The sequence below is a fragment of the Tachysurus fulvidraco genome, chromosome 11 (assembly GCF_022655615.1).
Source record: "Tachysurus fulvidraco isolate hzauxx_2018 chromosome 11, HZAU_PFXX_2.0, whole genome shotgun sequence".
NCBI classification, from domain to species: Eukaryota; Metazoa; Chordata; class Actinopteri; order Siluriformes; family Bagridae; genus Tachysurus; species Tachysurus fulvidraco.
Window position 1 is genome coordinate 20,282,238 of NC_062528.1, and position 12,718 is coordinate 20,294,955.

At 36.5% G+C, this 12,718-nt stretch overlaps 2 protein-coding genes across 2 annotated transcripts in view; both read left to right on the forward strand.

The window, feature by feature from the left end:
* Positions 1 to 1,704: 1,704 nt before the first annotated feature.
* ly6d (lymphocyte antigen 6 family member D) lies at positions 1,705 to 4,543 on the forward strand. The gene is made up of 3 exons (XM_027150494.2): positions 1,705 to 1,844; positions 2,165 to 2,260; positions 4,351 to 4,543. Exons 1-3 carry the CDS (start codon positions 1,793 to 1,795, stop codon positions 4,431 to 4,433), a joined length of 231 nt encoding a protein of 76 aa, XP_027006295.1. The 5' UTR covers positions 1,705 to 1,792; the 3' UTR covers positions 4,434 to 4,543.
* Positions 4,544 to 7,786: 3,243 nt separating this feature from the next.
* Positions 7,787 to 12,718, forward strand: part of LOC113645326 (putative uncharacterized protein ENSP00000383407) — a 9,911-nt gene continuing 4,979 nt past the window's right edge. The window contains exon 1 of the mRNA XM_047820952.1: positions 7,787 to 8,526. Within this exon, the coding sequence (XP_047676908.1) occupies positions 8,503 to 8,526 (24 nt within the window). The 5' untranslated portion in view covers positions 7,787 to 8,502. The remainder of the gene's footprint in view (positions 8,527 to 12,718) is intronic.

A 12,718-nucleotide genomic window follows, 5' to 3' on the forward strand; every position in this document is an offset into this window, starting at 1 on the left:
GTTATATTTGGGGAGGGGGGGTTATGTTACATGCAATTTAAAACACTACTACAACTACTATTAATAATAATAATAATAATAAGAAGAAGAAGAAGAAGAAGAAGAAGAAGAAGAAGAAGAAGAAGAAGAAGAAGAAGAAGAATTTAATTCCCATTTTCTGCTTGTATTCTGAGTCTTATTTTGTTTCTTGTTATAAACAGCACTTGTTATATCCGAGCAGGTCTTCCATGTTGAACTTTAACTATGACATCATTTATGTGCTAATTACATTAATCATTTACTTCTGGCCTTCTCGCCCATCAGCTTCACAAAGTCTTTTGTTTATAAAGCAGTGTATTGGCTCACATGCTGCTATGTGGAGAAACTGGATTAACAGATTAGAACCTTTCTGTTTCAGTTTGAAATCCACATCCACATATCTAGACTCTGAGCTTCGGATGTGTATGGAACGAGTATAAATGTCATAAACATATAATATTTTCTAGACCTGTTGATATTAATAATAGAGGGGATGTACTTGAGAGTATTTATGAGAACATTCCTGTGATCAGTTTAACTTTGTAGATCATGCAGGGATTTTATTTATTCAATTTCCTCATACTTCTCTGATTTAAGTGATAACAGAATTTAATGGGTGTGTGCTTGCATGTGCTGAAAATTCACAAACAAGAAGCCTGCAAAAAAAAGCATGAAGCTAAAATGAGAATTCGAAACATTATAATTATCAACAGATCAAGATCATGTTTATATTATATTAAATGACAGGAGGGACCTTGCCTTTAGGACCCTTAGAAAGAGGCGTCTCCAGGGCTTATGTGTGTGTCTGTGTGTGTGTGTGTGTGTGTTTGTGTTTTAACTAAAATTAAAAGTATCTTGGTTCACCTCCAAGTTACACCCTTGTTCTCCATTTAGCATTTGCCTTCAAATTCAACTTTAAAGCAAATGAACAATTTGTTGATCTGAGTTTAATTTTAACAATAAACGTTGTGTCGTAATTTCAAAATTTGAGCTGCTTATGAACAAACAATCAGGGCATCTCAGAGAGCAGAAATTGGTTTAATATCAATATTTACTTGATACAAGATACAAACATTTGTGAGAAAAATACAAGCAGTTTCTTAAAACGTTTCTACAATATTTTACTCTGTAATATTGTGCTGAAAAAAAACAGAAATCCTTATGAAACACTACAAATTCTTTCATATGAGCTTCGTATTAACACCACTGTCAAGTGGAATATGACAAAGACTTTCGGTCATCTACACGGACACGATAAAAACAGGAGAAAATTTCTTTTTTTGGTTTTAAGAGTTATGATTTAAAGTATTAAACCCAATGTAAAAAAGGAGTATATTTTTGTTTCATTTTATCGAGTGACTAATGATTTGTTGACCCGAGATTCATTTTATTTGCCTTGTGTTGCAACACATTATTTTAAACATGGCTTAATGTGAGCAGTTAAAACTTTGATTCCAACACAATCTTCAAATTGTTGTTAATTTGGTTCTGGTTGGATGGTTTTGGTGGAGAAAGAACCATCCATGGAAGAAATTCCAGGAACACTGAGCATGACCAATGAGCACTTTACATGTCTTCGCTTTGTTTACGTCTTTTCATTGTGTTCACAGTGTTCTGCCTGATTCCATGCCAAATTTTTTAGGTTTCATTCAGACACCCTGTTGAGTGACATTACATACTCTTAGCCTCTGAGGAAACCGGTCTTTCTTGAAACGTGATCAGAGTTAATAAAAACGTTCGAGTCAGAAACAGAGTCTTCAGACCTGCTGGAATCATGAAGCTTCTAGTGTGCACCTTCCTCCTTGTGCTGCTCGGTACCGCCTCAGGTAAGTGCATCTCAGATTTTTTATCAGACGTTCTTGTAATTTTAGTCTATAGCAGTCAACAAACTGAAATCCGATCAGAGCAAGAGAGAAGCAAAAGGTGAGCCGCAGTAGCAGTATTAATGACATCAGCTTGGTTTATAGATAATTGACTTTTTACGGTTCGGTAATGTCATTACAGTTTTGTGTAAAACGAAGAAGTGAAATGAGACGTCAAATGAGATCGAAACAGAAATCAGGAAAACACACATGGATTATTGCCATATTTGTCTTTCACATTTGAAATCTGTCCTACTCTAATCTGTGTTTTTTTTTCCCCCCAGTGCATTCTCTGCAATGCTTCACGTGTGAAGGTGGGAATTGCAAGACCCCCACAGAATGTCCTGAACACACCAACTTCTGCAAAACTGTCTCAACACGTAAGTCCTGTCCCACAATTCTCTTCAGTCTGTAGTATAAAGGATTATAGCACAGTACTGCTGAATTCTCAAATCTGATTGATCAGCAGTAGTTCAGCTGCGTCACATGTGTACATCAGTGCGTTCGTCCTAACATGTGAGTTGTATGGACATGATACTCAGTGGTCCCCTACCGGTCAATGTTTGATCATTTTACCGCGGCCCGCAGGGGGTGGGGGTGGGGGTGGGGGGTGGCGGCTATACAATTAAATTAAAATTAATCATTTTAATTTAATTGCATTTAATCATGCCTTTTTAACTCACTACAACGCTAAATCGATGAGAACCCTGAGCTTGTTTCTTTACAACGAGACGGTTCCATCTGGGGCAATAGGAGACAATGACACCCGAAGTGTGTTGCTTATGTCCAGTTTATTCCGTTGTTTTGTTTTGGTTGCCGTCACTGCAGAAATCCCCGCTTCACACAGATAGCATGTCGGAAATGGCGATAGGGATGTAAGTGCTGTGGTGACAATCTCAGGGTATTCCGCCATGACTTTAATCCAGAACACCGGCAGAGTTTCTAACTTTCTAACGACGTCTGTTTCGTGCTCGTTTTTGCTCATTTGTGGGTTAAATTTGAGCAAACACAATATACACGTACAACAAGCACCGTTAAACATGACAAAGTTACCGGTGAACAGAGAGAAGAGCGATACACACCTTCTCTCTCCACCAAAGCTACAACACCACTGCCGCTCGCAGCCGCTCAGCACCAGACGTCACCTAAACCCGTCCCGATAGCATGATATTTTGCGCATGCGCGGTATTGGTGCGGCTTTAGGTGACGTCTCTCAGCTCCCGGTTAACCTCTCGTCCATGGAAAGTCGCACAAACCCGAGAGAAATACACCACAGTAAATAAAATTAAAATAATTTAATGTTCCTTGGGCGGCCCGGTACCATTTGGTCCACGGACCTGGGGTTGGGGTCCACTGCTATAACTAATAAAATGGCACAATATTGTAGAAGTTTCCTGTAAGGATGCATGTAGGTCATGTTGAAGGAAGTCTTCACTGTCACAATAAGGTTTTTTGGGAGTTTCTTGACTTGTGACAAGATGCTTTTTGTTTATTGTTGTGATCACGCGGATGGATGGAATGAATCTGAATAAGCAGAGTTTAAAGAAGGAAGCAGGGTAAAGGGTTGGTCAACCAACCGAATAAAAAGTCTGTGAGGGAAATTATCCTAAATGCATGATCCATGAGAGAACAAAAGCGAGGTCAGAAGACAGAGAGAAAAGGTGGTTCTCTCTGGTGGTTGGTGCTGTAACATAAAAGCCTTTACTGTATCACCACATACAGTATATTACAGTACATTGGAATTCTTTTCTTTACATATCCTAACTGAGGAGTTTGGGATCAAACCACAGGGGCAGATATGATACAGCACCCCTGGAGTAGGAAGAGATAAGGGCCTGGTTCTAATAGTGGCAGCATGGCAGTGCTGGGGCTTGAACTCCAATCCTTGGATCAACAACCCTAACCACTTGAGACACCAAAAACAGGACTCGTGAAGAAACATTTAAGGCATTTAGCAGACCCTCATATCCATTAAATCCAAGCTTGCCTTTAATCTCATTTTATACAACTGAGTAATGGAGGGTTAAGGGCCTTGCTCAGGGGCCCAGCAGTGGTAGCTTGGTGGACCTGTGATTTGAACCCACAGCTTTCCATGTGGTATTCCAACACCTAAACCAGTAGGCCACCACATCCCCAACTGCTTGTATCTGCTGGGATATTAGGATCTTCCACACCATCATATGTATCAGTGACCTCCTTTAGATTCACACACTCTTTAAAAACAAAACAAAACAAAAAATGCTTGTTTTAATTTATTTTATAGAAAAACACTCAACTGTACTAATTGTTTTTTTAATTAATCATTTTTATTTTCCTTAAATGTATTGTGTTATTGCCTATATTCATAAGAAGTTAGCATGAACTCCCCTCAAATTTTTTTTAACTATAAATTTTCTTATTGTTTAGTTCTTTATTCTATATACTTATAGTCTATATTTCAAACTCACTCCTTTCCTTTGTCATCTTTTAGCCGATGTGTTCACTCGGACTTGTGAGGAGTTCTGCGTTCCCGGAGTGGACACCTTCTGCTGTCAGGAAGATCTGTGCGGCTGACGAGCGGCTCGTCGCAACGATGTGGCTTTAAAATAAACTACACGCTAATCAAATTAAAAATCAAGTTACTCAAGTGATTCAAATGCATAAATAAAAATCTAACAACCTTATCAACATGTGTGCTCTTTCTTTCTTTCTTTCTTTCTTTCTTTCTTTCTTTCTTTCTTTCTTTCTTAGGAATAAATTAATTCAGAATATAATTCTGAAATAAAAAAATTTAATGATATTTTTTACATTTATAAGAAACCAAATGCACTGGAAGTGTGTTAAAACTATAGAATTGTTACATAGTCATCTACTCATTGCTGTTATAGTAAACAAGGTGACAAATAGTTTTAATAACATGACCTGCTTTATGTCATGTTACATTGTCTTATGCTCTCAGCAATTCTGTAATATCTCGATCACGCTCCCTTTCACCAGACTTCCATTATTTTCTCCAGACTTCCGATATCCAGACTTTGAAGCATTGGCTTCAACATGAAATATTTACAGGATAACAAATCTAGCATGCTTTCTTTCCCATCCGCCTCTCTGTCTTTTTCCACTGCCGTGATCGTGATAGACGACATTGTGGCAACGTCAGCTGGTGAGTTATTAGTCACTTGGTCTAGGTGATCTTTATTGTACAGATTACACAAGTCACATCTAGCCTAATCTGGTGTAGGGATTTAATGCAACATTGTGAAAAAAAGTAGCATAAATAAGACTCAAGAAATTGTGTGTATGTGTGTGTGTGTGGTGGTGGTGGTGGTGGTGGTGGGGGTGGGGGTGGGGGGGTGGAAAGAACATTATATCTAAAGGTGTTGAGATAGAATTAATATAATCATTATTTTAGTGAATTCATTGCAAATTAATTAGTGACTTAATTAGTCCACAGTAATTAATTTAGTCATTCATAATTATTAGTGACCATCCTAATGACGTTATTTTATAATGGTTGCAAATATGGGTGTGCCGCTCCACCCACATCCAGCTGGAGGATAAAACCGGCTCCTGCCAAAACATGTAATATGTCTTATTTATATGACTAATTCACACATGTGCTTGTAATTTAAAGGCTTGGTATTTTGTTAAGAGTCGATCTTCATGCCTTGGCCTGATATAATTAAGGATAATTATAATTATAATTAAGATGTGTTATAGGAAACATCTCAGAGAAACCCAAAATGAAACTCTTCCACAAAACACTGTCAAAAGAAAAAGTCAATGCAAATAAGTGTAGGTTGTGTATCTTAAGCCCTATTCGGACGGGATTAGTTTTACTTGGGGACGTGGAGTAATGCAATTTTACCTCAGGACGTCTGTAATATTAATTGGCCAATTCGCACGGGACAAGATATCTCAGTAAAACTAGCAGAAGTGGGAGGGGTAACTCACTTTACGCACCACAGTAACCTCCTTGTCGTCATGTGCGTATGACGTTGCTTCCTGTTTCAAGCGCCTCCATGCTTGCAAAACGCGCCAAAAACTTTTAAACAGGAAATGTCGGAATTTTACCGTACATATTTACAGCGGGTCTATTCGGATGGGATTAGTATTACCTGAGGTAATTTTTCCGGACCGTTTTACAGAAGGTAAAAGTCGTCGTAATCTTTACTGACATTGTCCGTAATGATTACCGAGATGGCACATTCGGACAGGACTAAAATCACAGAGAAGCTCTGGTAATAATTACTTTACCCCCACGTCCCCACGTCCCCACGTAAAACTAATCCCATCCGAATAGGGCTTTAGAGTAGATTTAGTACACCTGACCAGATAATACAGTGGTCTTAATGATCGTCTTTAACGTGTCTATGTCATTGGTTCTACTTTTCAATCAGCTGCACTGATGCTCTCAGTAATCATTTTCATTTGGCTGATGCTTTCAACCAAATTGATATTTAGAGGCAGGATACAATCGAGGTGTAGATGGAGGAATGATCGTGGAGTACTGTGATGTCATTTAATTACCGAGTCACTGTCGCCAATGTGCTACATAATGCTTGCTAACATTAAAGACTCCACTGATTAACATATAACACGTTGTGTCTCAGAGTTTTGGTGTTTGTACTTTATCTGGCCTTCATGCTAAATGATCAATGTGAACCAAGTAGCAGACCTGGCCTCACAAGCTTCAGAAAGCTGAATCTATTACGTGGCAAGGAACCATTTGGAAAGTCAGATTTTTGTGTTTGTAGCTCAGATTATCGACACGGAGGTGCAGGTGAAACAGTAGCAATGGTCTTCCCAGAAAACTGCTTCTATCCCAAAGGTAACCTCATTAATCACTGGCTACATTCCAACACCTTATCATCTCCTGATCTGGGAGAACCTTAGCGAGGTCTGCCTAAGCTAAGTCTCGCCATCTCATCTCTGGCTCATCTGATTCTCTAATATATTTCACATACCATCTCTGGTTACAACAACTTACTAGTCACAAACACAGAAGGTCAGAACTTTAAAAACAACTTCTCAGTAAAATTTCCCATCACAGCTCCCCATTTTGTCCTTGAGACAACACACACAAATTTTACTAATCATCAATCATTATAAAAATAACAGGGCTACAGATTGTTGGAGGTTTGGGTTGATGAGCAATGGCTTTGAGGTTAGGACGTCTGTCATGTTGGCGATGGTGCGGCGTAGATGTAATAGACCCAAATTCGGGGATAAAGACGAACCATTGTTTATTAGACAAAAGCCAGTGTTACGCATTAAGCCAGTGTTTCTGGTTTAAATTGTGAATGTATGACTTCAAGAGCATTAATAATCTCAGGGTCTGTGTGTATATGTGTGTGGTTGTATGTGTGTGTTTGGTTAGATTAGTTTCTGGTACATATAGGCCAACACACAGGGAGTCACATGACCAGATTACTCCAAATGTGTAGAAATCATTTGATGGAACAGATGGAAATGACGACATTGTGGTTATGCACCGGTAACTGTAACCTTTTGTCCAGAAATCAGTAACACACACACACACACACACACACACACACACACACACACACACACACACACACACACACACACACACACACACACACTACTTTATTTCCCTTGTCACATTAACTACTGGACAATGAAAGATTTAAGCACAGACAGCCTCAATCCGTTTTCAAACCGATACAGCACTTCTGTCCATTTACAGGAAATGGGCAAATCCGCAAAGGCAGTTCAGAGAATTGGAGCTCTTTCACTGATTAAGACAAAATGTGCGTGAGAGGGAAATGTCCTACTGAAAAGGAAGACATTGCAGAAGTGAAATGATGAAATGGGAGTTACAGTAGATCTGTAAGCATTAGACTGGAAGATTGGACTTTTTCTTATCACCATTCATGAAATCAAGCGTTTCTAATTGTACACACTTTACCACAACTAGATACTGAAACAACCTCTGTAAAATAAAGAATATTTACAGGACAGAGGATCATGTGGTCTAGACATGTGGAGAAATGACTAAATCATCACCACCGTGTGTAATTTCTGGTTTCTCAACCTCAGCTGCATCACTCCAGTTCATGAAAAAAAGAATTTAATGGATGGGTATTTATTTAAATCCTTCTCAGTCATTGTTGATTATACCTTCCTGTGATATTTCCCAATAAATATAGTTTTTTTAATATATTTTTTAAAATATAACCCATAGGTTAATATATGATTCATAAACACAGACCGATCACGTTTAACGGCATTTACGTGTCTCTCAGGATCCCAGTCTCAAACCTGTGAAGGTTCCTAAGCTATTCATATCTATACTTCTACTCGTTTATTCTGTACAATGTATTTGTATTCCGTTACATCCCAAGCACCTTTCGAATAAAGGGTGCCGATAATTCTGGAGGTACCTGAAGTTTGTTTGTTACAAAGCAATAACAGAGCTCAGTGAGGGGCTCGGGTTCATGTGAGCTAATCCGAGAGCAGAAATGGTGCTGCCCATTTGTTGGATTATGTGACAGATTTCGTTCAGTGTTAATCTGTGGAACAGCAGGCAAACTGGAGAGCTTCTTACATCAATCTGGACATCCATCCATCTCCACATCCATCATACTGTATCAGTCAGCCTCTGAAGAACAGCTCAGGCATGAACCTCTTCTGTTTCTCTCTGGTAAGACTTCTGGCTCTACTTCTATGGATTGATAGATCAATTAATGGATTGGTTAGTGCTTTTATTTATTTATTTATTTATTTATTTATTTATTTATTATTTTATGCTGCTTCTCTGATGATCCGTCTTTCTTCTGTTGTCATGTTTAAAAAGGTCTCGTTCTGGGGATCATGAAAAGGCTTATAATAAGTTGCACCTAAAATGAGAAATAGATTCAAAATCAGGACGTGTCTGAAAAATGCTGGAGCTGTCGTTTCTCAAAAAAAAAGAAAAAAAAAACAAGATTAACGTACATTGTTAGCATTTTAGACCGTCTTCGAATGCTAAGTCAATTTAATACTTTTTAACCATGCACTGTGGAATACACCGGTCTACTGTTTACACTGTACACACTTTACAATTGAAAAGTGTAACTGCTAAAGAAGTGTACGTTTAAAATGTACACAGGGATTTGGTCGCCTAGTGGTTAAGGTACTGGACTTGTTGTGTCGGAAGGTTGTGAGTTTGATTCCCATGTCCACCAGGCTGCCACTGCTGGGCCCCTGAGCAAGGCCCTTAACCTTCAGTTACTCAGTTGTATAAAATGAGATAAAAAAAAGTCGCTCTGGATAAGGGCGTCTGCTAAATGCTGTAAATATTAAAATAAATAAAGACCAGAGCATTGAACACATTTTGTGGTGCTATGGTTGTATCAAAGATTTTACAGAAAGTAAACACAAATTAAAATAAATAAATAAATAAATAAATAATAATAATAATAATAATAATAATAATAATAATAATAATAATAAAAACTGTATATATTGCCCAATTTTTAGCAGTACAACCCTCATTAAAAGCTCCATCCTAACACGAATGTGTACATAATGCTAGATTTATTGCCTACCTTTGATTAGATAATATTAGATTATATTAGATAAGATTAGATTAGATTCAGCTTTATTGTTATTGTAAAAAACAGGGTGTGGAATGTAAAGGGCTTAAACAATGTTCTAAAAATTGAAAATCCTTGTCAAAAAGCGAGACATAAAGGACAATAAGAGTCATATGCATAAAAACAGTAATAGTGTAAGGAAGAAATCATAAGGGGGCGTGTTAATATACAAGAATTACAATAAACAACAGTGGAGTGATTAGATACTTATGTTATAACTACAAAGTTATTATAAGTTTCCTATAAAAGCACATTTGTTTATAAATAAATAAATAAATAAATAAATAAATAAATAAATAAATAAATAAATAAATAAATAAATTCGAGCTTGTTTATCCTAATGCATGGAGTAAAACTTTGTTCCAGCTTTACACAAGCCAGCACCAGAGAATCCTTCCATAAATACAAAAAAGGAGGCTCACGGGAAATGTCATCTTTTCAATGTTGACCTTTTTTCATTGTTAGAATAAATATTTAATTATTATTTTTTAGGTTCATTATAGGCCTGTGAAACTGAAAAGCTTAGATTAGAAACTGAGATTAAGACTTCCTGTGCAGCTGACAATACTGAGCTCAGTAACACATTTGTGCTGTTGTTGAAGTGCTGGTTTGTAAAAAAGAAAAAAGAAATAAATCAGGATTAACAGTAGATAAACGGCATTAACCTCACAGTGACCTCAGATTTCCAGCAAGACATCGAATAATGAACAAGAGCCATGAACCAAGTCTTTATACTTATTCTATTTAGGTGCTAGATACTACTAATCCTAACCCAGATATACAGACAAAAAACACCCTTAGGTATATAATCAAGTGAAATTGTTTTTGGGGTTTTTTCTGAATCAAACACATTTTTCATTGTTTAAGTGAAATAACCAAAAACAATAACATGTTTGAAATTGTATGTATGTATATATATATATATATATATATATATATATATATATATATATATATATATATATATATATATATATATATATATATATAAAATAAATAAACAACATTCTTGCCTTATGATACAATGATTCAATTTATATTGATATATTTTATACAGTATTTCAGTTTCTTTGCTATGATACAGTCTGTTATAAGGTTATTAGTAAATTCCTATTGAATTTATTTATATTCTAGTCAATTCATATTAAACCTGGACTGTTTCCCAAAAGCACTGATGCAAATATCTTTATAACTGTTTCACTAAAAACACACTTTCGATCTGTTAGAGACATCGGGCCTTTATACGGGGATTTATACGTAACCCGTTAGAACAAGAAAGAAATTTACACAAGAAATTTGGAATTCTGTAAAATCTGAAAAATTACAACAAACAAACAAACAACAACAACAACAAAAACAAATAGTTGCGATCAGTTAGATTTAAGAAGAAATATTTTGTGTGGTTTACATAAAACTATGACGTAACAAACCGTGAATTTGTGGCTTATACATAATTGAATTGAAACATTTCCTGTAACTAAAATGTACGATGTAGCGCGAGCGTGATCGAGTCACATTGTATTAACGTAAACCAGTTACAGTGTGAAATCTCTCCAGATGTTGGTGCTGATGTGAACTACAGAATAACTCCAGTGTTACATTCAGGAGATTAAAACATGTCTGCTAGAGCAGTGTGGTGGTGATGAGTCTGTTACTAAACACCAGCGATGGGGGTTTGATTCTCAGCTCATGGTTTATTCAGAAATTTGAAAATCCACACCCAGTCGTGTTGGATGTGTACGAAAATGTTACACAATTCAATCAATAAGAACCGACGAACACGTTTGAGTTAGATCTGATAGATCTCATAAGTGGTGGTGTTTAGTTTTATCCCTTGTAAGTAATGCAATAAATCTGCTTGGTACAGTACTTAGGGTTATGAAGTGCACACTCTGTGTATTGATATAAACCTGTTATAGGAAATAATTCATTGTTAATGTTCCTCCAAATACATTGAACAAGATTTTTTTTTACTATGAATGTGTGTAAATTCATGCATAGGAAGCTAATGTAAAGTTCGATTCGATCAACTTTCCTGATTTTTTTTTTTTACTTCCTGCCTTTACGCTGATTTTCATTTCGTGCTAACTTTCTGTGCACTTCACCTTTTATGGAGTTTTGTGGGCGTTGCTATTGTACATGCAAACGAGCTGCATCAAGAATGTGATTTGTATTTTACGGCTGTTTAACATCAATACACACAAGTATGAAGACAATCCTAAACTTTTATGAATCTGGAAGGACCTGATACTTTGGTTTGTTTTACACAAATATTTACTTTACTAAAAGATAAATGAAAAAGACTTTCACATTGAAGGCAACAATAAGCTACTGTAGCATAGTAACTTTTGGAAACGTTTTTCTTTTTACTTTAATATTTACCCTTACATGAATACTCTTAAATACCCCAATATCATACCTATGATGAAAATAGATATGTAAAAATAGATTCAGAGAATTCAGAGAATAGGAAACAAATTCAGTTCCAAATTATGCCATCAAGGCTTGAAATGTTGGTGTAATAGTAATATTTTAAGGAAAATTTCTGATTGGACAGCTTCAGGGTCTTGAGTGCAAGAGGCTGAAATGATATTCCACAAGAATCCAAACATGACCAGAACGAGTGAATAATGAGAGTAAAAATATTAGAGATGTAAAGAGGAAATGTTTATTATTATGAATGTGTTGTTTATCTTAAGCATTAAACAGTAACTGTGTAGAGAATAAATCATAAGGAGGCATAAGTGAAGAAAATCATCAACTCTGGAGTTGAGATACTAGTAAAAAAAATTATAATAATAAAAAATATATAATAATAATAATATTAATAATAATAATAATAATAATAATAATAATAATAATAATAATAATAATAATAATAATAGGGGGGCACGGTGGCTTAGTGTTTAACGTTGCCTCACACCTCCAGGGTTGGGGGTTTGATTCCCACCTCCGCCTTGTGTATGTGTAGTTTGCATGTTCTCCCCGTTCCTCGGGGGTTTCCTCCGGGTACTCCAGTTTCCTCCCCCGGTCCAAAGGTTGATTGGGATCTCTGGAATATTGTCCATAGTGTGTGAGTGTGTGAGTGAATGAGTGTGTGTGCCCTGCGATGGGTTGGCATTCCGTCCAGGGTGTATCCGGCCTTGATGCCCGATGACGCCTGAGATAGGCACAGGCTCCCTGTGACCTGAAAAGTTCGGATAAGCGCTAGAAAATGAATGAATAAATGAATGAATGAATGAATTAATTAATTAATAA